This window comes from Balearica regulorum, chromosome 11, assembly GCF_011004875.1.
Source record: "Balearica regulorum gibbericeps isolate bBalReg1 chromosome 11, bBalReg1.pri, whole genome shotgun sequence".
In the NCBI taxonomy this organism is placed as follows: domain Eukaryota; kingdom Metazoa; phylum Chordata; class Aves; order Gruiformes; family Gruidae; genus Balearica; species Balearica regulorum.
Window position 1 is genome coordinate 18,594,760 of NC_046194.1, and position 23,676 is coordinate 18,618,435.

The 23,676-nt window shown below is 38.5% G+C and overlaps 1 protein-coding gene across 2 annotated transcripts in view; it reads right to left on the bottom strand.

The window, feature by feature from the left end:
- Positions 1-23,676, bottom strand: part of TENM1 (teneurin transmembrane protein 1) — a 337,672-nt gene that overhangs the window by 132,949 nt on the left and 181,047 nt on the right. For both annotated transcript variants that reach the window (XM_075763591.1, XM_075763590.1), the window contains exons 5-6: positions 11,888-12,126; positions 841-993 (exon numbers count right to left, since the gene is read on the bottom strand). In XM_075763591.1, coding sequence (XP_075619706.1) covers positions 841-993; positions 11,888-12,126 — 392 coding nt within the window. The remainder of the gene's footprint in view (positions 1-840; positions 994-11,887; positions 12,127-23,676) is intronic.

Genomic DNA, 23,676 nt, shown 5'->3' on the forward strand with positions numbered 1-23,676 from the left:
ATTGCGCATCTTGGAGACAGTCCTGCTCTCCGTTTCACAGCCTTGCTGCACGGTCTACTCCTTTCCTGTGCCAGCTCCAGCACTTCTCCGCCCCTTCACAAGAGCCGGTTCAGCCACTCACATGGCAAAAGACTATTTGCATTTTTTAAATGAAGGCATTTTCTGCTGCCGTAGAGAACTGACGGGTCTTGGTCGTGCACAAGGCAATCGCTGCGGTGGGCAGAGGGAGAGAGCGGAGGCAGAGCTGGGCTGTCCTCCGGCAGCAGGGAGCTGCCAGACTGGCTCAGGAGTTTTGGGAAACCTCAGTAGGTTCCTGTGAGCTGATTCACTGTGACTGGCTAAGCCAGGATGTGACAGGATGCTGTATTTTAGCGTATGCCTTCAAGAACGAGATGCCTTTAAAAGCATTAACATTTCCACCCCTCTGCGTACTCCCACCTGTCACTACGAAGGGTTTTCCTTTGCCCAAGACCGACTTTGGTCTGCAAGACAGGCACAGCATCAAGCCCTTTGCACGCGTGGCAACAAGGAGAACACAGGCTCACCTCCCCTGGCTTAAGACAGAAGCCAAATGCTCTTATCTCTCTTCTCTCACAAAAGAAGGGTGATTATCTTGCTATTGAACATTACCTTCCTAATGGCTTGGGTCGGCTGCTAATTTCAGTGAGAGTTCTGCTAAAACAAACGATCTGGGTATGGGTTTTTCATATCTCTTTTAAAATTATACTAGAGAAAACAGAACCTGAACTCAAAATACTGTCAAACTGTAGCAAATACAGAATCTGAACTGTAATAATTTTTAAATATTCATAACCCATCCCTCTCCTCATTCATACATACCTTTTTTTTCTGTTTTATCAGAAACTTTTCCTCCGATTGGCGAGTAAGTAGTATCCATGGATTCTGTTCCTTTATTTCCTTTGCTAACTCCATTTTCATAGAGCTGCCCTTCAACAGGCTGTAGTTGCCAGGTTAAACCAAACAAGTGTACTGCTGCAAAAAAATGAAGACCAATTAATCGATGTCTAAGCTACAGCACCTTCAGTCAGACTAAGAAAGAACGCTATGACCCAGTTTCTGCAAAGTCAAGTATTACTTCGTTCTGTTAGTAATAAATCGGAATTTCAAGGGGTCTAATGAGCAATTCACTACTTTACCTTAAAACTCAATGTTTAATTAGTTTCCACACTTTCTTTTGGAGCTCAGCCAGGTCAGGGTGATGAATTTCTACAGCAATTAATGGAAATACTAGCAATTAAAAGGATAACAGTTGAATGAATTTAATATTGTGTGGCAGATTCTAATGCTGTATCAATGCTGTCCCTCAGCTTTCAACTGTCAAAGAGCTCAGAGCTTGCTGATTAAAGCACTGACACCAAGTAAAGTGGTGTTCTAACCACAATTGTGCCCACTGCATTCCCAAATCTTTTCACTTTGGTTAAACATCAGCAAAAACACAGACTCCATAGACTTACTCTAAAATTACACTGCAGATAAAAAACTGGCTCTAGATCTAAAATATATGCAATTATTCTATAATATATATTATCAGAAATATAGTTGTTATTTATATATGCAGGGAATTAATCCTTTTATGAAGTTATAAACTATCCTTTTAACCATACATGGGGGCTGCGTACTCTACTCTGCCTACACAGCCATTCACTTTTTCTGCTTTCCTTTCTGTTATTTCTGATCTTGGGCATCAAAGGATGGGAGGAGAAAGACAGCAACAGAGGATCTTATTTTAAGCATAATATGATGGTACTGCAGTCATTCTGGACAATTACCCAGGTTCTACTGAGGAGGGCAAATTCCTCCAAGGAAGAAGTTGCCTTAGCACTGAGGTAACGCAGCAGGGAGGACTGATGACCCACTAAAATAAGGATTGAGGATACCTCCCACAGAGGAGCTGTAATTGTCACATAAAGAGCAAAACCCGAGTAGCAGGCTCTTTAGCCACATGTAGCAATTTGCAATGAGTAGGATCTGCCCACAGTGGGAGCCTAAAAGGCAATATATTTGCTCATCCTGAATTCTGTAGGAACCCCAGAGACTCTAAGAAGGAAGTGTGATCTAGAATGGGTCTTGCATTTAGAAAATACATTGTTTTCTTTTGTACTTGCACACACTTTAAGGAAAAAAAATCTCAATACAAACAAAAAACCTAGAGTCTATCATCCATTTTCTATGTGTTTACTCACAAGCCTCCCTTGCATGCTGAAAAGTTAAATTATAAAGCAAAACCCCATGCTTTCAATGGGTTCCTGGCAAGGGCCTGCCAAAACTACCACAGGAATGCAAAGCTGCCAACCTACAATCATTAACTCCAGATCTGTGCACTCCTGGATCACCCAGCCACAGATACGCAATCCAAATTAAGCAAACGAGAGCATTTCCATCGAATTAGTGAGGTGACAGTATTTGTGACACATTTGTATTTTTTATATTGGCTTCAGGAGAAGAGACTCAAATTTACTGAATTCTCAAACCACTGCTTTACCAACAGCTCTGGAGAAACACCACTGGACAGTAAATTCCCACTCCCCAGAAGAGATACTAGAAGCTTACTCCAGTGTTAGTGGTGAGATCTCAAGCCACAGACTTGCCTGGCTTGCTTCATATTCTGTGGACTTGAACTCATCAAGGGACCTTGCTAATACTTTGAAAAGGGTCTTGCAGTCAGATCACACAGACCTAAGCTCTGATCTTCGAGCTTATTACCACAAGACAGATTACTTCTACATACAGAAGGTACAACAAAAGTCAACATGCTTTGACATCTCTAGAGCAGGTGGCTCTTGCTCCTGGCTTGAGCTTCTGGACATTATTACGATTTAAAGAGTTAATAGCAACAAAAAGGAACAAAGTTCAATGGGATTGATAACTAACGAATGTACATTTCATTTATACTAATGTAAATAATTATATCAGCACTCAATGCAAAACAGATCATATATTATATATTATATCAACACTAGATGCAAAACAGAACTGCGCACATCAATAAGCTTTTAGCGGTTATAGAATCATGAATATACTCTAGTTGGTTTCTTACACTATTTCCATTGCTGCTATTATTCATTTCCTAAGACAGCATTTGCATGTGCTGCAGAGGGAACGTCACAAAGCAAAGACTGAATATGTAATGCAGCTTTTTCCTTACTATATGTCTTTTCCAGATTACACACGCTATGCATGTTGTCATCCATTCGCACCAATTTGAATAGTTTGCTTGCTTTGTCTTCCTTCAGGCCAGGCAAGTGCTGCTGTTTTTACAGTTTGTGCCAAAGCTTGGCAAGCTAGCAGAACTGTTTGTATGTGTGTTTGACAGTCAGTTTTCTCCCAGAGAAACACCAACTGCATTGTAGAGATGATGGTCTCTGCCAGCCTTAGACTTCTAGTCCGTGGGAGATGACATGGGATACTGGTAGACCAGCTTCACGTTAAACAATGTGCAAGACCGAGTGTTTGAACAACTAATTGCTAAGAAAACAAGGTCTACTTGAATTAAACTGAATAACTTCTATCACTGCAGAAATCCGGTCATCTTGCAAATCTTAAAATCAATACGATTTTCATTACATTAGCTATAGCTCTTGAGAAATTACCTTCAGATCCAGGTATTGCTCTAGTAATAACCAGACCACATACAGCAGTAAAGGCACTAATTCTTAGAGATACCTTTTTCAGAAGTTATCTACAGGGAATAATAAATGTTTGTTCAGCAGACACAGCCTTACCTTGCCTCTTCATTTTCTGCGATACTTTTCTTTTACCTAGGGTATACATAATTCCTACAAAGCCTGTGCTTCCTACAACATCTGTACATCATGTTTTAAATATACTAATATTTCACCAAATAAGATTAAATAAAACTTTGAACTCACTCTCTCTCAAATCTCTTTAGAAATAAGTAGGCACGTACTGAATATCATTAAAAATCTCAAAAGAACTTCTCTTTTGAGTCATTCTCTCTTAGATTTTACTAGTGGATTTCTGGCTTTTGCTTTTCCCCTTTTACACAAAGGGGCACAGAAAATGCTGTGGAATTCAATGGTGGGCCACAACGTCATTTCCCACAGCATAAATCCATTTGTAAGATTCTCAGCTGCATTTCCCATGTGTAGAGCCCAGGTGTAAGATCTCCACAGACCAAGTAGAAGATGACATCATCACTCTGTCCAACTTAGGACCGGGTTGGGTAAAAACCAATTCACTTTGTGACGATGGTCTCTGCCCTTTCCTCAAAGTTCAGCCTTCCAGACCGAAGTTTACACAAAAAGACCTCGGCTGCAGCACTTTTGAGGGCTGGCTGCTGACTAACAGCACCAAACCCCACCAATATGACTAAAGATGCATCATTGGATGCATCTCAAGTTCCCACAGAAGGCAAAAAACAGCCTTTGAGGTTTGATGACTACACTGGTATTAAAAATAAAGCAAAAGCTACTTTGGCTCTGCCTACCTTGCATTCCAGAAAAATCCTGCACTCAGATAGTCTGTATTTGGCAGCATGTAAACCACCTCAGCTACTGGCAGGGTGTGTAAGGTCAGTGGTGAACTGCTACAGTTTCAAGCAAAAACCAAGGACTGCCAGGCAAGTGGAGATCAGACAGCTTGTTAGCAGCTTCGGTATGCTTCACAATTGCAAAATTCATACTTTAAGTTACGAGGGACCCATAACATCCCCTCAACTTGGCCTAACTGAACCTCTAGTCTAAAAAGGGAGTGCCAGTATCCTCCTGGCTGGTAGCAACTGTGCTCCTTTACCTGGCGTGCTTGAACTTCCAACTTGATTTCTCGGTTTCTTTGGTTCTTCCATCCTACTGCAAAGCTTGTCTGAAAAGCTATTCTTTCTTGGCTTGCTTGAACCTCCAGTATATCCCCCCTCTGTCATTACATTATTACTTTGCTCTGTTATTTATAAGTTGCATTCTGCCAGGAGCAGAGCTGTACATGGCGTTCACTGAGGTGATCTGGAGACAGGAAAATATATCTGAAGGCAAAATTTGACCCTCTTTACATAATGTTTGGAGATGGAGCTTATAGGATGGATGCCACCATACCTATATTTCATTTATATTTTATTAGATAGCCATGTTTAATTCAAAGTTTCAGATACAATTGTAACACGAAAGTGGACATACTTTTTTTTTTTTTTTTTTTTTTTTTTTACAAGATGCATTATGGCTGTTTTTGCAGATGCTAAATTTGGAGAAGTCTGTAGTCAGTCGAGCTACAGAGACTGGAGGATACTGTAGGATTATGGAGGAACTAAGCTTCTTCCTCAGTCACCCTGCCCTGGCCAGGCTGCACAGTGGAGCTGCTCAGGGTAACTTTAAATGACCTCTCTCTTGAATACAGAACATCCTACTCATAGTAAAGAGCTTTTCTTGGCTAATTTATTATGCTTCTTAGGTAAAAAATAATTATTAGGTATAAACCAAATCTCCTGCAGAAAAAGATAAATTAAAGGCCTCTATCTTCTACCCTTCCCATAAATTTCCTTCATGGAACAAAGAGATGAAAAGCTAGGGTGACTTTGTGCTGCCTAAGGGATTTTCTCTACCCGCAGGCAGGTTTTTTGGTTGCTTCACATTACTGGTGTAAGTGAAACCAGTTCAGAACCAAAACCTGGGTCTTTACCTCTGAAGTAAACGGCCAGATTGCTCACTTCGTTCAACATTTAAATAAAACAAACTGATACTTCCAGATGAATTAACTCAGTCACCACAATTTTGCGACATACTCAAGTAAATATCCACAAATATATACACATTTTTTTCAGAACTCGCTTTGTAAACTGGATTAACCCGCCATCTGCTATGAAGCCAATGATCTAATTTAATTTATTCTTATCTACCTTCTGTGTAAGCACAGCTTGTCAACTCCTGTGCTACACGTTTGGCAGAATATGAATAAGAGGCTTGGCTCCAGTGCAAAACAGACTCTCAGTAGCGAGGAGATGTCAAAAAAGTCCTGCGCAATAAGTACTTATCAACCCGCAAGACAACTTCAGAGGACAAAAATCTTGCAAATGTAAAGTCTCTCCAAATCGCTGACCTCCACTAAAGGCTTTTGTTTAGCTTTCTCTGCTGTTTCCAGTTATTTTACAAAATCTCAGTAGATCATCCCCTTGAAGCCTAGACTTTAGAAGAGCTGTAGTAGAACGTGTATCAGCAGCTGACTGTGCTTTCGGCACCTGCTCTGACCAAGTGTCAGAAAAGTATTTATTTTCTACAACTGCTAGCAGGTTCTGCTTATAAAACCGGATTTCACTGTGGCATGAAGCCATGGGTGCACCAGTGCCTCAGTTCCAGTTGGGCACTGTAAAGGTGAAGCAATGCGAAAATACCTGAATACAAATGAGAGTCAGAAGAGTCTGATCCTGACCTACAGAAGTGGTGCTGCTCTTCTGTAAGTTCATTTTGTAAATAACTGTGCTCTCATCAAATTTGAAAATTTGAGACTGTTAATATTTGATTCAGTCTTAAGAAGATATTTTTTAAAATCCATGTTGAAGAGATAAGTTATTTTGGACCATATATAGCCTTCCATGAAATAAGGATTTTTCCATGTATTTGTTATAGCCATCTTAATTCTCAAGCATTCTCCTCTTTATACCTAACATATTTTCATAACTGAGAACAGAAATGTCCCCTCCTCTCCTGCAATCCTCCTACTGGGACATATAATAACTACTCTGGTTTCATTTTTCATTAGACTTAGGAACAAACAAAACCTAATCTTAGACAACAGTACAATGGTGTCAGCCTTTCTCCTCAGTGTACTTAAAGATTTGTGACAATATCGACTCCATCAGGAGGACCCAGGCTCAGAGGGAACAGAGACCACAATTTCCAGCTGTGAAACCCCGAGGTACCCGTCTCGGCGAGAGCTATCCTGCTACGGAGCTCAACCACATTTCAGAGGTGCACACCTGCATCACAGCTTTTACGTACACCTGAAACATTTTGCATTGTTTACTATACTGTGATATTTTCAGTGTAAAATCAGCATATTTTCCCCTTGAGCCTTCTCTGCATAACTTCTAGTTCTCAGAGTTAAGGATTTCTATTTTCCCTACTGTTTTATATTGTATAAAGCTATGCAAGCAATATTATAAATCTATGCACTGAGATACGCACATCCTTAAAATTTGGCCTGGCCTTTCCCAATGTTGAAACCATCACTCCTCTACCTTGGACGCAATGTGAGAAACGACAGGTCACAATGGCAGACAGCAGAGAGGTTTTAATTTCCTCACCCTCTGTATGAATATAATTTAAGACCCAACACCCATCCCCAGTGCATACTCATAAATAGTGATAATATCATGAAGGATAGGAACAACTTCATATTCATACTTGAGAATTCATTTGTATATAAAATAGTCATTTTGTAGTCAGGGATGGTTAAATCTAAGAACATGGGATGCAATTTTCAGAGGCACTGAACATTTGCATCTCCTGCTGAAATCAATAGGAACCGTAGGAGTTCAGCACCTTTGATCAATAGGACCAGTGATTTGCAAGTCCAAATCAGCTGCTGATAAAATGGTAAGGTATCATGGAAGAAAAATCCGACTTACCAATAGGCTAAAAATAACTGACTAGATGAGCAGCCACATCAAACATTGTATTGTACTTAAAGAAAATGGCATGGTGCTGAAAAATTACAGAAGAATATTATATTTCTTATTCTATTTCTTGTATTTGCCTTGTTTTCTCTTAAATTTTTGGTCAAATGCCTTCTTTAATTGCTGATGGCTTCTCAGGTTTTTATTACAATGAGATTAAAAAAAGAGAATATTTCCTATACCATTCCAGAATGCTAGCCTATTTTATAGTCTTCTAGCAACACAGACAAATAGCTGAACAGAAAGATGCAACTATTGACTCCATTGAATCAAACAGATATGCTCTTGTCTTTCATGTGATAATTCGGAATCTATGTTATAGCCTTTGGACATCAATATGTACACAGTGTCTGCTAGTCCTCGTCTTGCTTACTAGATAAAATCAACTATTCACACAGTATGAGAGAATTTGCAGTTTTCTTTTCCAAACCGTCCTTTTGCAAGGTGCCGTCTCTGTAAATATCTGAGCCTGGACTCATGACATGGATCTAGCTCTGACCTTTCAAACACCTCATGCCACAGAAATATACATCAACACATAACCAAGGATTTATCTGCTTCTGTTTTACAACCAAAAATAGAAAAAATATTAAGGCAACTGGATTTAAAAAATTTTCCCCCAAGATTTTTTTTTTTTTTTTAAATTCGAGCATTCATTGGCATGAATCTTTAGAGCAGCTCATATGCTCTCCAGACACAGACACTGCTAGCGGGCAGATTTTGCCCATCTCACGTTGCTGTCTGAAGAGCAAATAACTTGTTTTCCCCAGTCAGCCTTTCACTCCACCAGCAATTTCGCTCTGCCGACTTCCCACAGCCGTGGCCAGGCGCTCAGGAACCGCCGGCGAAGCTGCTGCAGCCCCTACGCTCCGATGACGTGCACCAACATCACCTCACTGGTGGGTGTCCCAATTGCTCACCCGCCTCACTGTCCTCTTTGCGGACAAATTCAAGCAATTGTGCCCCAGACTGCCACGAATGCAACACAGTTCTCAACTTTTCTAAAAGTACAGAAGAAAAATAAAAGTATACGTGCCTTTATTCAAAAGAAAATAATTCAACACATTTACAGTGTGGAGACCAAATATCCACTTTACAAAATGAGGTTTTTTTGGAGTAACTACTATGACTTCAGAACCTATTCACAGAAATTACTCCTGTTGAAGTGAAAATGTGTGTTTTACTTGATAAACTAAATATTATGACTAAAGATTTTCAATAAATCAGCTGTTATACATGCATTTACAGGGTTCTATAATTTCCTTACTGTCCATATAATAGCCAAATTTATTTCAGAAAGGACCAAATAATAAACATGGTGATTATAGGCCAAAAGTGGAAACATGGAGAATTTTTTTTTTTTTTAAGTGACTAGTAGTTCAAAGGAGACAAAATACAGAAAAAGTATGTGTCCTCAAGCAAAAGCTTCTCTATTGAGTTTCACTGATAGCAGGGAAAGACTGAAAAATAAAAGAACAAAACCATTTTGCTGTGTTATCTTTTTCATGAAAAGAAATCACGGCTTAGATGACTCTGGCACAGGTCTCAGTTCAGTACAAATATAAGAGCCACTTGCAAATTTTTGATCTGGAATCAGCTTTGGGTTTCCAAGACTTTGGGAATGTTTTGATTTGAGGCTGAGACTTGGGCGTATTTTGAACAGTAACATATAGCTCACACATCTAATGGCAGTACAGGATATTTGACAAAGCACATTTAAGTTATTAGATAAGCGGAAGAAAAAGCTTAATGTTAAATTTTGATCTACCTTCATTTGGTCTGAAATTGCAGCTCATTATAAGTTAACGCAGACTATACCATAAAATATATTGATGAAAATAATTTTGCCTTTACAAAGTCTTCATTATTCTTCCAGTAACAACCACTGAGCTGATCCCAGGTTAAGTTTGATCCTGAAATTAAAATGAGTTTTGTTCTGCAATTTGGGCCCAAGTCTGTAGTCATTGCTCAGACAAAACTCCCTCTGACTTGAAGGAAACCTGCCTGGAGTGAGGACTGAGGGACCCGAATCACGGTGAGCAAAGAGACAATACTTGGGGCAGCGTATTTTAACTTCAGAGTGTTATGTACAGTCTGATTTTGTATATTCAACTACTCTTAAAACATGTTCATTTAAGTTTTTGATGTGAAGATACGCAAATATGAAACCCTACAGAGCAAGTGAACTTTGAAAATAGTTTATATGCTATTATTCAAAGCTAACAAAGGGAAAGAACTAAGGTACCTGACTCATAAGAACAGACTGTGAACTTATTTAAATATTTAACCAATCAGAAATGGGCAGCATGAATATTAATTTGGAATAAGATAACTAATAATACCTGAATCTGCAGGAAAGTTTATGCAACTGAAAAAAAATGTGAGGCAACCAAGAGCAAACAACGGCATCTTGGAAAATTTTCTGAATTAGAATTCCTGGTTCAGAGATTTATATTTTGCTATAGAAAACATAACTAGAAATACTAATAATCTATAAAATAGAAAGACATCTTCATTTTACCTAGTTCTGCCCAGCTAAAGAAAACATGTTGTACCTTTAAGACAAACACAGACACGTCTACAGGAAATTCATATAGAGCTTTTTAATTCAGAGTGACATCGAGTGCTTACAGCCTTCTCAGGCTGATGACATGCAGCAGTATATCTCTAGAAAATTAAAAAAAATTTTGGTGTCAGGCTGAAATCTAAGCAGAGATGAAACAGGCAGTGCATCATCCAGATAAAATCTAAATGGCGTGGGTGGGATATATATGTACCAAACAGATGAAGCTGCAAAAATTATCCAGCCAGTCCTAACTGAGGGCATATGCTCACCAGCTGTTACATAAATCTGCAATTAATGTAGCTTCCTAGATCCTCAGGTGCTTTCAAATAATCATACACCAGAAATGATCAAATCTGCTTTCCCATGTGCATTAGATGAGGATGTTAAAAAAAAAATCCCTCCTGAGGAGCATCTCATTGACAGTAATGAGAACTTTTTCACTATGGGACAAAAAAAACCCAAAAAACCAAACCCAAAAAACAAACCCAAAAAACAAAACCAGTGGAAAACAAAAATGACTGAAATTGCAATAATTTTCACTATAAAGACATTTAGTCAGACAACACAGAAAATCAGTGACCACTTAATGGTTTGGAGGTATCTGTACTTGTATCTCTGTACAAGTTTTCCCAAGCACAAGCCACCCTCTCAGGCAAACCCGGAGTTATTCCCACTCAAGCTACAAGGTGTCGGGGATGCTCTGGCTCCTGCCCACCTGCAAACTGGCAACTAAACCAACAAACCAAGAGCGCGTGCGAGAAAGTGCGTCACGCAACCAAAAATTAATTAGATTTCCCTGTATTTACAGAAGCCACAGTCACATTCTATGAAAGTTTTGTAGTATTTTCAATTCAGATTGAAAAACCAACGCGATAATAAATGTTCAGCCAAGATGTCATATAGTAAGTCACAAAGACTTGCTCTCCCATGTACGACTGTAATCTCATTGACTTCAAGCCCACCTCCAATATATCTACCTTCCAAAAAAAGGAAGGTGTTTCTATCTGCTCTGATAAATCCGGCCAATCTATCGTGATATCAAAATTGCAAAGTTAGGTACTTAGAAAGATGAGTTTCAAATTAAGTAACTGCACTTCAATCTATGTAATCTATGTTTTTCTGAAACATAAATTCAATACAGGGACAGCAAACTACATCTTAGAAAACATGGTGTAAAATATTTTTAGAGCTAGCTGTCATTCTAGCCAATGATAGAAGAATTAAGAGGAAAAAATGAAAGACTTAAATTGTGATCAGACCGAAGAAATGAAATTAAGGTAGCAAGGCAAAATACAATTAAGCGTTATCAGTCTTTTCCGCATAATTCTTTAAGAGCAACAATGTTGTAAGGCTTAATATGAAAATCAAATGTTTAATTTAAGAAAAATATCACAGCAATTAAAATCAGTAGGAGTCCTCTGCTAGTATAAACATGCCATCTTGAATAATATTTCTTTCTCTATCAGGCAGTATCAAGGTTAACAGAGTAGAAAGTTAATGAGAATTCCACGTTGTATTCAACCTCTGGCCAACCTCGCATTTTGTTTGCCAGAATTTACAAAGCACCCAATGGCAAACATTATTAGTAAAACATGATTTGTATGAGTGTAAAAGCAAGCAAGGCAACAGAACAGGAAAGGTAAAGAATAATTCAGCATAGAAAAGCAAGAGAGGCTTACCGATAACATAGGCTAGCAACAACGCCAGGGTGACTGTAATAGCAGTAGCACTCAGAGCGGTGCACTTCCAGTTGCAACACCTGTAAGGTTTGTTAAAAGTGAAGGCAGGTCTGGAAAAGGTACTTCTAGGAAGAGGCCTAGGAGGTGGAGAGTAAACAGTATTGGATGTTAAAGGATAGTTCTGACTGGCTGCGCTGAAGATAGCTGAAGACCCAGATCCGTGTTTAAATAGGAAATGCCTACGAAGAGAAGACAAAGAACCACGTTGTAAAAACCACTCTGTGATTTAAGAAGTGAAAGGAACTATACAAGCACAGTATGGTAAATACTGCATATATCCACAGAAAATACCAACTACAGGGAAGCGTGTGTTTGAATACCCTCTGTACTGGAAGTTTTGCAGCCACTCCACAAGATTTCCAGCAATTTTTTAGTGAAACGATATAACGTCAATGAATTCTAACCTCCCAGTGGTTCAGAGTAGTGCTGAGGAAAGGTTATTGCTCAGTACGGTACCTGGGGGTCCTCCAAATGAGCGGCCCCTGCGTGCCTCGTTACACCGGCGTGCCTGAGACCTGGGACCTGCTGCCTGCAGTACCCACTCCGTCCACATCACACAACTAGCTTTAGCTCACCAAACATACGAAAAAAGTGCAGAAGCCATTACCACTCTGAATATTTATTTTTACCATGGATTCTCTCCAGAATATAGGAAATAACAAAAAAAAAGAAAAAAAAAAGGAAAAGAACAGAAAAAAGAGAAAAGTGACTATTTAGTGGAAAATCTACAAGGATAATCCTTTCTGAAGGACTGTAGTTACTGTATAGGTGAGTACAATTTCTTTAGCATTCTTAATTGAGCTATTTTGAGAGCAGTTTTTCTTCCAATGCTTTTGCCTACTGTGGTGATTCTCAAACATACTAAGAAAGCTTTCATTTGGAGACCTATTTCTGCCTATTTTGGAGGACTGATTGCCTTCAAGAAAAAAATAGCAAAGACTTACATTAGCACAAAAAATAAGGTACACAAATGTGCCTTGCAGAACAGGCCCTGGTGCAGAAATATAGAGTGGGTGTCTGTAGGAAGATAGATGGTTTTCAGGACTGGTGTGTGCTCTCCAGGAGAATTTGGGAAAGGATATTTAATTTTAAACAATTACTGTGCTATGTGCTCAGAAATTGTCACAAAAAAAAAAGGACACATTCATAGCTGAGCATACCGACCACATATTCTTTTGAACACACCAACTTTCTTTGGACCTTCTTTCCTTTGGTTTATGTAAGTGAGCAAGCTTCTTCAGTGCCTTCTCTTCTGACAGGCACACATCTACATCTCATCCCATAGCATGCACCCAAAGAAGTTCCTCTGTCTCAAGCCATGAGGTCTGAGCTGAGAAAGCAAGTGAAGGGGCTCTGACACTACACAGCCTGCAAAAGCAAGGACTGCCTCGGCCACGGGGCTGCCACTGGAGTAGTGCTTTAGCCTGAGTCTCTGCAGCCTTTCCACCGAGCACCCCGACTCAGGAAGGCATTTCCTAGAGAACAGCATTCAACTCCCCCAAACTTGCCAGCTCTTTGCTTTGGGAGCCAGACGCTGACGTGAAGCAACGACCCGCTTGCGGTTCAGGTGCTTTGAACTGTGCCCCGTTCGTACGAGCTCCCAGCTGAGTAAGAGCATCTGTGACTGTTGCTGCCGTTGGTTCCTATATGACCCATTTCTCCGTTCTGCCATCAGCTGAGAGCTGCACAAGGGCTCTGCGGACCCAAGGCAAGCACTACCATGCCACTTCTGGTGGGGGTGCAAGTTGCCCTCAGTTGTTTCTGCCAAAATTGAAGGAGGATCTTGCATTTAGAATCATGTGGCACTATGGTGCCTGCAAGCCAAAAGCCACAGACGCATTCACAGCTGAAGTTAACTGGCCAACGTTGGCATGGTCCAGAAGATTCCCAATGACAAGCGTACCTTTACACCTCCAGCAAGGCACGAGACAAGTTTTTGAATACATATATGTATCAATCAGTCCATGCTCGTGTAATTTCTTTGATGGATTCACAGCAGGATGTACATAGGATCAAACGGTCAAGAGTATGAAACATGATTATACTGTGACATTTGACTATAAGAATATTGTAAATACATGTTCCTGAAAAGGTAATTGCTAAAATGGTGTAATGAGTATGATATTATGTATTTCCATTATAAGATTTTAAAAGAAAGGTTACAGTTCTCAAAATGCCAGATTATAGAAAATAAAAAGGTATCACAGAGCAGTTTTATCTTTTAAAGGGCCTTTTATTCAGGCAGTTACATAAAAAAGAAGGTAAATGAGAACACCGGTTAGCTTGCATTACAGATTACAGTGCCTACATATCAGGAGTCTTTTGACAAACCACGAGAAAGAAATTTTTGTGTTGCTTATGTTGAGTACTAGTTATTCCTGCTTCATACTCATTACCCAAGTAAACAGCACTCAGACAAAAAAGGGCAACCGAACCTGACTGTGTACAGCATCCTGGCGTTACATTAGACAACACGTTGCAGCTTTTTTTCCCACTGACTTTCACAGTTGTAGAGATATAGACGGCAATGCTCTGAACATGGTAATGTTACCTGTAACTGTTTTAGTTCAAAAATTCTAAATTCAAATATAGCAAAAATAATAAATTCAAATGAAGTAACGTAACTGTCTACAGGACTATATAAATCTGCTTCCTTCATATCAGGCCATGAGAACACAGCTGGTTATTGTGGCTGCAACGCTTCGTTGTCACACGTGAAGGCTTTTGCAAGTACGTGGAGCCTTACTTCTCAGTCAGCAGTTAACGAGACACATAGTCACTCAGACTTTCAGTAGGAAAGAACGTCATGGCAAAATTCCTACTGATATTCAAGGTAGCAGAATCAGAATCACCATGTAAAATAAGAGATGTGTTATTATATAGAAGCATATACATACATAAAGTATGTATACATATATACATACACATATATACACACAAATTATATATATATATAAACAGTCGATAGTTCTTCACTTGCTTTATATTTTCAAGACATAATGACAAAAACCTACTTATCTGATAATTTCTCATTTAAATTTTTTTTTGAAATTCGAGCAAAATGGTCTGATATTGGCAGTACTGATTGTCCTTTATGGTGCATAGCTCAAAGTTATCAGCGGTAAAGGGAAGGAAATGCTGAACTGAAAGTTATTATTAAGGCTTTAACAGCCTCGCAATCAATAGCCAGGAATAATTTCATTCTCTTGCACAGGGATTTATAAATGTGGCTTCATAGCCTGATGGTAAAATGCTGGTGTGCAGAGGGATTTCTTTATTAGCAGAAGAGTGCAGGGATACCAGAGTCAGCTCACACCCTTTTAGATAGATGACTCCATTCACACAGAGGAGAATTTACATAGCTCTAACCTGTTGTAATAAAACTGAGGTTCTGAGGCAATGATGCACTGAAACTGAGCTACCAGTGAAATAATGTTGAGAAAATGTTAAAAATCACAATTGTTTATGCCTTCCATTTTTGGGAGAGTATATTGAGTACCCAAAGACATTTCTATAGAATTTGAAAAACACTGGTGGCACAAAGACAAATTTCCAAAGCTAGGCTGCGACTATGTTCTCATAAACTCAGACGACTCCTCATCTGTCTGAGCACACCACTGGTCCCAAAGGACGTTAGGACACGTTAAAATGTTGCTATCAATTCTATAAAATCAGGCGCTCTCTCTAAAGAGCAAAATAATAAAAATCGCAGTTCAAAAGTTTAGATGTGACTGCAGCCTGGTGTGTGCTTTAATATTTGATCTAAGAGAGAAGCTAAGACTTCTTTTCTTTTTGTAAACTGAGAACACAAAAGAAATCAGAGAATTTATAAGAATGATTGATAAGAGAACTCGTTCCAAGTGGGGGAGTTCTAAATGTTCACAAAACCATCAAAAACATCCATAAAGAAGATGATAATATTCTCTTAAAAAGAGAAATACAGGAGATAATCTGTAAGGCATTTGTTTGTGAAATAGAAGTCACTTAATATTATTGCACTGATAATTCCAATACATAAATAAATATTAAAGGCTCAGTAATGATTTCACATCTAAAAGAGGCAGTTGGAAAACATTCCCTCTTTCTTGAGGTAACCACAACGTCTGTTTGCCTATCTGTTCATTTGTTTATCTCTACAAATGTAAGACTTTTGAACTTTTGAATCCTCTCAAGCAAAGTTGACAGGAAGAAGATGATCCTACCAGACTCATAAAGATCAGGGCTGGGGGGGGGTGTGTGTGGTGGGACTAAAACCCCAATCCCCTCCCAACACCCCCAACAAAACCAGCAAAATGCCCAGTGAGCTCCCGTTTCTAAACTCAGCTCTTTGTCCTCTCAAAGCCCCTCCATCCATCCATCCATTCGGCACTGCGCATGGTGGCTAACGAAGCAGAATCCATACTGGCCAATCAATAGCTTGGTCTAAACACCGACATGCCCAGTAAAGAGGTAAGGACCGAGGGGAGGGAGTTATTGGGAGGTGAGGTGACAGAAGGCATGAAATTAGACCTCTTAGTCCACTGATGGCAGAATAGCTTGCTTTCTCTAACGAACCAGTTTCATGTGGCTCATCTAAGTGGTCTTGTTCTACCTTAAGAGGAATGGCATGAACCTCCAAGAGAGCAGGTCATACAAAAATGATGAATTCTCAGCTAGGAGAAGGTTAAGAAACAGGAGTTAATTTCTTTCTTCACACCTTTCTCTATCAGGAGATTTTGTTATGTACTTTTGGCTTCTTATCTGGAATGGTAGTTTAAGTCTTATAAAAGCTACACATGAAGCAACATCCCAACTGAACTCATGTGGTGGTAACGTAATACTATTACAGAAACTAGATTAGCCCCACACAGAATTCCTTAATTAAATTCTGAGAAAATATTTTGATATCCCAGTACTATAGTAACGTCCCTCAACTTTGTGAAGGGCTTGATATCATTTCTGTAAGTCTATGCATTTACCCTGTGCCTAGCATCTGTAGGCCTAGAAGTCCACCTTCATTTGTACTTATAACATGTTTTCCTTCTGTTTCCATTAATAACCAGGTTTGTAGGAGGAAACAAAAAAAAAAAAGAACAAAAGCAGATTTGAAAGTGAACCACTGGGTGAGTTAGTAGAAACACAAACCTTGCAATACTTTGGCCAAAAAAAATGAGTCTGCATTTCTCCTGGAGAAACCAAGCAGGAACACATTTGTACTTGTATGTGTTTCACATTCAAGAAATAGTTACCTAAAGTGTTACAAATTGCTGCATAGCTATGTGATAGGAAAACCAAGAAGTCTTCAGTTCGATCATTTAAGCTTTTCAATTTCTTTTCAACTAAAGACCATAACTGCATATAATATATGTAACTGTATATCTATACCAATGTTTAAGTAGGCAACTGAAGTAATTATTTTAAATGTCAACAGAAGTGCAAAGGAAATTTTTAAGAGGCATAGTAGCTGAAACATAAGAAGGATTCTGATTTTTGGCATAACCAGAAAATATATAAAGACGGTAGCCAAAAGGGATTTGGAACTGATACAGTTGGCCATCTACTTTGGCAAACACCGATCACAAGCCCATTGTTACCTGACCTTATAAAGCCACTTAATATTTCCTGTGACAGTGGGAAGAAGCAGAAATTTGCTCTTTCCTGATTTTCTGTCCATCCTATTTCTGTACCCAAAGTGGGAGAGGAAAAAATAGGAAATTTCTAGACTTAGGTAATAATCAGAATATGGACCCTCTGTTTATAAATCTCACATATGGTACTCAGCAAACTACATAGTATAAAAACAAGACAGCTAATTCTAAGGTAAGAAAATAGTATAAAACCAAGATGCTTAACACCACAGATATGTGCACTATACCCTCATCCTGAAAACCAACCCAGGAAAACTGTATGTGGCTATAAGACATGACTTACAATTATAGAGAGAATCTGACCTATAATTTTATCTGCCTTGTTTTATCTTTTTGTGTACCAGAACTGTAGGAAAAAGAATGCTCATGGGTGAAAGAAGAGGGAAATGGCCATGAAAACTATTTATCTAATTTATGTTATCATTCAATTTTTACACGTATAATTGAAATACATTCGAAGCCCCCTAGAGATTTGTCTTTCGGAACAGAACTGCTTTGCTAAAAACTCCTCTTCGAGCTGGACTTGCCTTTTGAATCATTCACACAGAATTGCTTCCCTTTATTCACTCACGTTTACTTTACATCGCGTTTGAAAACTTAGCCCTGTGACCCTGGGTGCGAAAGGATGTACAAAGAATCTGTATCCTTTACTTTTTGCTTCAGTACAGACCAACAAGCGACATGACGCTGACTCACTTGTCTGTTGTTGCTGTAGGGAAGCTAAGCCTGTTAACCAGGTGACTAAACTTTCATGTCCCTGGCAGAAATCTGGGACAATAATTATATAAATATAGGACAATGCCAAAATCAATCAAAAAAAGCTTCTAAAATGGAACAGTTGTCCAGAATACAATTATCTTCTGGTTTCACTGGCTATTTAGTAAAAAAAAAAAAAAAAAAAAAAAAAAAAAAAAAAAGATAAAACAAAAACTACCACACTGGGGACATAAATTACTCTTGTATAGATCAGTATGGGCTTTGTTATTATGATATATGGTGACATTGCTACATTAATACAGTAGTTTTCAAAAGTGCTTTTCTGTGGCTTAGGACTTTCCTGAGCTGAGTAAAACTGATCAATGCACGCGGAGATTTGCAGGGTAAGGAAGGACTAAGGGAGCTTGTGGTTTACTCCTTTTTTTTTTTTTTTTTTTTAAATTTTAAATTTTTGATCTGGAAAATGAGGACAATAGTACTTACAAAGGTTATATAGAAAATAGTATGTAATATTTGCAGAGTACTTTGAAACCATGAATTGAGAAGGATAAAAATACTAATATTGTAATTTTGTTGCTTACATTCTGCTGTTAGTAGCATGGCTTAAAACAAAGAAAGGAATGAGATGACTGAAGTAGAAGCAGTTGCTGCACAGTTCTCTCTGCCACAAATTTCCTCCTGTGGGTATTCCTACATATTCTAACTGATTTTTTTACCCAGCATTTGAGTTTACGTTCAAATACCTGTACTCGCATGCATATGGTCTAAAGCCCAGGCGTACAGCTACTGCGACAAACAACGCAAATTTTACTTGACAAGAGGTGTATCACAGTACTTATGTAAATACTATCTAGTCTTCCCTCACAGATTTCCTACAAGAAGCTATCCAGGGGATGGATAAACATTTCCAGGCAATAACATTACATGTACATATGTGTTTTTCTTTAAAATGAAAAGATTGGATCTTTTGCATGTCTCTGACCCTTTCTGCTACACGTAGTCTCTGTTTCCCAAATCAGATTAGACTCTTTGTATTAACCTGTAATTACCGTTCTCTTTCAAAATGTATATTCAGTTTGTTTCTGGTTTTGTCAATGAAAATGCTCTGTTTCACAGAAAGCTAACATGCTGCAGGCTTATTGGTGGCCATAAAATAACAACGTATCTGGACTTTCATTTATAACTTTCTATACTAGTCCATTATTCAAAATAACGACGAAGAGTATCTGTAGCATGATTGTTCAAGTTACTCTATCAAGCCTGCAAAAGCCCCCCCCCCGTATGCATACAGATACTATCCCACTGTTCCAGGGAAGGCCACACTGGAGCTTTTCCCAAAAAAAAATAAATACAGTAGAGTATATGAACAAGTTAAATCACCATATTGTCCTTACTGACCGGATCTCAAACTATTCAAAAGAAGGACCCTCAAGTACCATTACTGTTAACATGAAAATTGTATTTCATTCTGGCTGACAAATGTTTATATTTTTATTTCCAGAAGAGCTGCGTTCATTCTTGCATTATTACATTTAGGGTCATATTTACAGCTTTTAAGTTCATGGTCATATTTACAGTTTTCAATTTATCTTTTAGAATTCAGAAGTCTTAAATACTTTTAGGATCTTTTCTTCTTTCTGTGCAGTGAAAACACACAGGACTTGGACTGAATTCAAACCCTTGCCACGCGTCTGGTTTTAATATGGTCAGCCTCTCTATAGGTTAGATTTATTGTTTAATTAGGCAGAAAATGACAAAACACAAGTGAAATGTCATAATAGCAAATACTGCCCAACATGATCTGAAGGAAAGATCACAAACAAAGCCCTCCCCTGCATTTATTCTTGGAATAACCGCAAGTCCAGTCATTTAAGTCAGGAGTAGGCTTCATTCGCAAACAAGTTCCTAACGAATTGCATTGCTCAAACAGTAATTGTCTCCCTGCTCGGTGGTTGATGATCATCAACACCTGCGTGCCTCGGGAGCTGTAAAAGCCGTGCCGTTTGCTATGGAAACCTTGAACTGGGAAAAGGGAAGGCACAAAAGCGCCTTCTGTATCGCTGCAGTGGGGGCAAGATTCACAAGATGCTCAAATGAAGAGACTAAGGAGAAAGGATAAACATACCAAGAGCTCACACTGAACCATGTGAGTGTGTATTTATAGATGCATTTTTCTTATTCTTATTCTTTTTCTTTCTCAATATTTCCGCTTTTAGTGCTACTCCAGCTTAAACGGAAAGCCAGTACGTACAGGTTTCTGTGATTTGAAAAGCTATCAATGTACTTTTTGAAGAGAGCAAATAATTATGAGCTCGATTAAAAAAGAACAAGTGAAAACCATAGCACAGAATAAATCTCTTGATAAGTGACAGTTGTCAAGATCTCCCCTATACTAAACAGAATTATAAACAAGATTATATTCTTAGGAAAACAGAAATCCAGATAGTCTTAAACATGGACCTTTAACAACAATATAATACAGAAAGGAATGGCTCCACCTATATGATGAGCTGAATAAACTTCATGAACTCCAAAACTCTCCAAGTTTTTAAGTATTTAGAGCCAGAATCAAACTTTAGGGCTCCGAAATATTGCTGAATAGTAACCAAAAATCATAACTGCCTTGAACCCCAAATACTTCTCCTATTATTCTAGTACTTCAAAGTTTTATATAAATTAATGATAATTGAATCTCAGGTTCATGGTCTGGTACCTCACCGTCCCCATAGAGGAGCTATTACCATGGTGATAAGATTGCTTAAATTAAGCTGTCTTTTTCCACAGTACTTGGCTCATTTCCAGTGCAGTGAAGGGAGATTTCAGTCCATTCAGCACAGCATTAACCTTACTGCCAACACTGCTAAATGGGTTAGAGGGACGACAAAGAATTTTGATTTAAAAAAAGGAAGGAACAAGCAAATATGTAAAATAGTGAAGCACAAAACAGGAAAAAAAACCCCCACACCACTTTGAAACAAGATCAAAATTAGGTAAGTTTTGACAGGTAGACAGAAAACTTAAAAATTCTAATGCTTGGGTAATCTAAATGCATAACTTTACTCAAAATCAGCGTGTCCAATGGTTTATCCATGAGGGAACTGTAACAGAGTACAGGGCGGATCAGAAATAATGGCAGGTAAAAATCCCTATTTAACATCTAGTTTTTTCTTCTTATTTGGGAATTTGACTGGAGTGGGAAAATAAATAGCAAACACCAGAAAAAAAACCCCCAAAACAAACCAACAAACACACACACAAAAAAGCAAACAAATACTGAGTCAACTAACAGGGCATGTAGAAAATGAAAAACACTCGTTTGAATTGTCAGGGTTTAATACCTACTCCATAAAAAGCAGTAAGCTCTGCTCAGATGGGGCTGTCAGAGATAATGACAATGTATTACACTGTAAATCATAAGATTTGAAACATTAGAGCCAAGTATCTATGAAACCTGAAAAAAAACAATTATTGTAGTGGAAAGGAAGGGAATAGGCAATAGGTTGCAAGTACTTTATTCTGGGGGAGAAGAAAAAAAAAAATCGATTTATGTAAAAGCCCAATAACATTCCCCTAAAAAAAGAGAATCAATGTTTCCTGTGTTTTTATGTGGTGTGAGAGATCCTTGCAGTCTTTTTCTGGCAATACTTAGAAATTATTTTTCTGTGTGACAATGAAATTACTGCATGTTCATAAGTCATTTTAATAATGAATACTTTTTTTTTCCCCAAAAAAACTGTGCGTGCATGCATACAGATAGAGCCGGCATCTGCATTTGCAGGCACATCACGGCGCTGACGGCTGCAGCGGTCAGTCGGCAGTTTGAGCTGTTACACCTCCTACAGGTACAGCTCCTCTCCAATTTCTTCATCAACAGCTAGTCTATGACATGCCCTCTGAAATTTGAAAGGTGTTCCTAATGCTTATTTTCCCTTAGGTTGCTTATAATCAGAGTAACTGCCAGAATTAGAGAACTGGCCTTGGCAAGGACACACAGCTAGGCTCTGTGCTTGGCTTTGCCAAAAGCTTGTGCGAACTTGAACAAGTAACGTCGCCTTTCCAAGTCAGTCTCCTCATTAAACAGTCGGGCCAGTAAGCTGGGTCCTGACAAAACTGTTTTGCGGATTAGTCCACGCATGTAACACCTCTAGAGGAAGCACAAGCCAGAATTTCTGATTTGTCATGTTTTTATAGAAAAGGGAAAAGTTTTATACTACAAAAAAACTTTCAGAACACATAGTTCAGTATACATCTTTACTGCAGCCCTTTGCAGTCTAATCTAAGGTTTCAAATTCTAATTAGGTAAGAATACATGTTTAATCAGAGAACTGCAAACAGAATTTTCTTTTACATAAATATGTCATATTATCATTATAAGTAGACTCATAAACTTGCTTCACTTCTTACTGTCCAGAGTGAACGGGATTTACAGTCACACGATTAGTTTTAGGAAATCTTTTCCTGTCTGAAAATTCTCAAATATTACATGGCTGCAGATGAACCATGCAAACACATGTGCTGTGTATGGATTAACAGGAGAGGAAGAAAAGCTGAACACGTGCATTCTGATTTTTTCCCAGTTATTACAGTAGGGAATACATTAGTGTCTAAGTCTTCTTTTTGATTGCAAATTTTTCAAATTAAAAAAAAAAATCTGCTTAGACATATTAGGTATGTACATATTAGGTAGAGTTGGTAATATTAAAGATTTAGCACAGAAACAAGCTGCCATTGACATGTTTCCCTTTATTTTGTAGGATTATTTTTAATGGGCAGCTAAACACTAACGGAGAAGGAAAACAAGAGAATCCAGACATTAGACCAAAGTATCTGTTCAATTCTAGCTGAATCATTCCCTGTTAAAGGAAGAAAAAACAAGCTGCAAGCTCTTCTTTTCCTCTAAGGCTGTGTTGTGTACTATAGACTTCTGGGAAGTGGTGATCACAAATGTTTTTTATTACAATGTTCCTCTGCTATATCACTTGTCTGCACATAAACTGCAGATACATCTTGGCAAACAGTCTCACAGATTCTGCTTTCAGATTATATAGCCTTTCAGCCAGCTGCATGAGAGGCTGCAGCCAGCTACCAGAGGGTGCACGAAATCAGCTGAAACAACCACCCAAGGGCAGGAATGCGGAAAATTCCCAGACTTTGTGAATCTCTAATGTGTAGCCCACGGTATGTTTTCCAGTCTGAATTCCTAATCCACTGCACAGCCCTTCCATCAGTATCCAATGACATAATTATAGTTATAACTATATTTGTCCTTTATAAGAAGTTTCAAATTTGCAAAAATAATAAGAAACTGGAAAAATTAAACTGAACTCAAAAGAGCCTTAAAATCGCAAAGTATTTTCCCCAGTGAGGTCTGATGAGAATATAGCG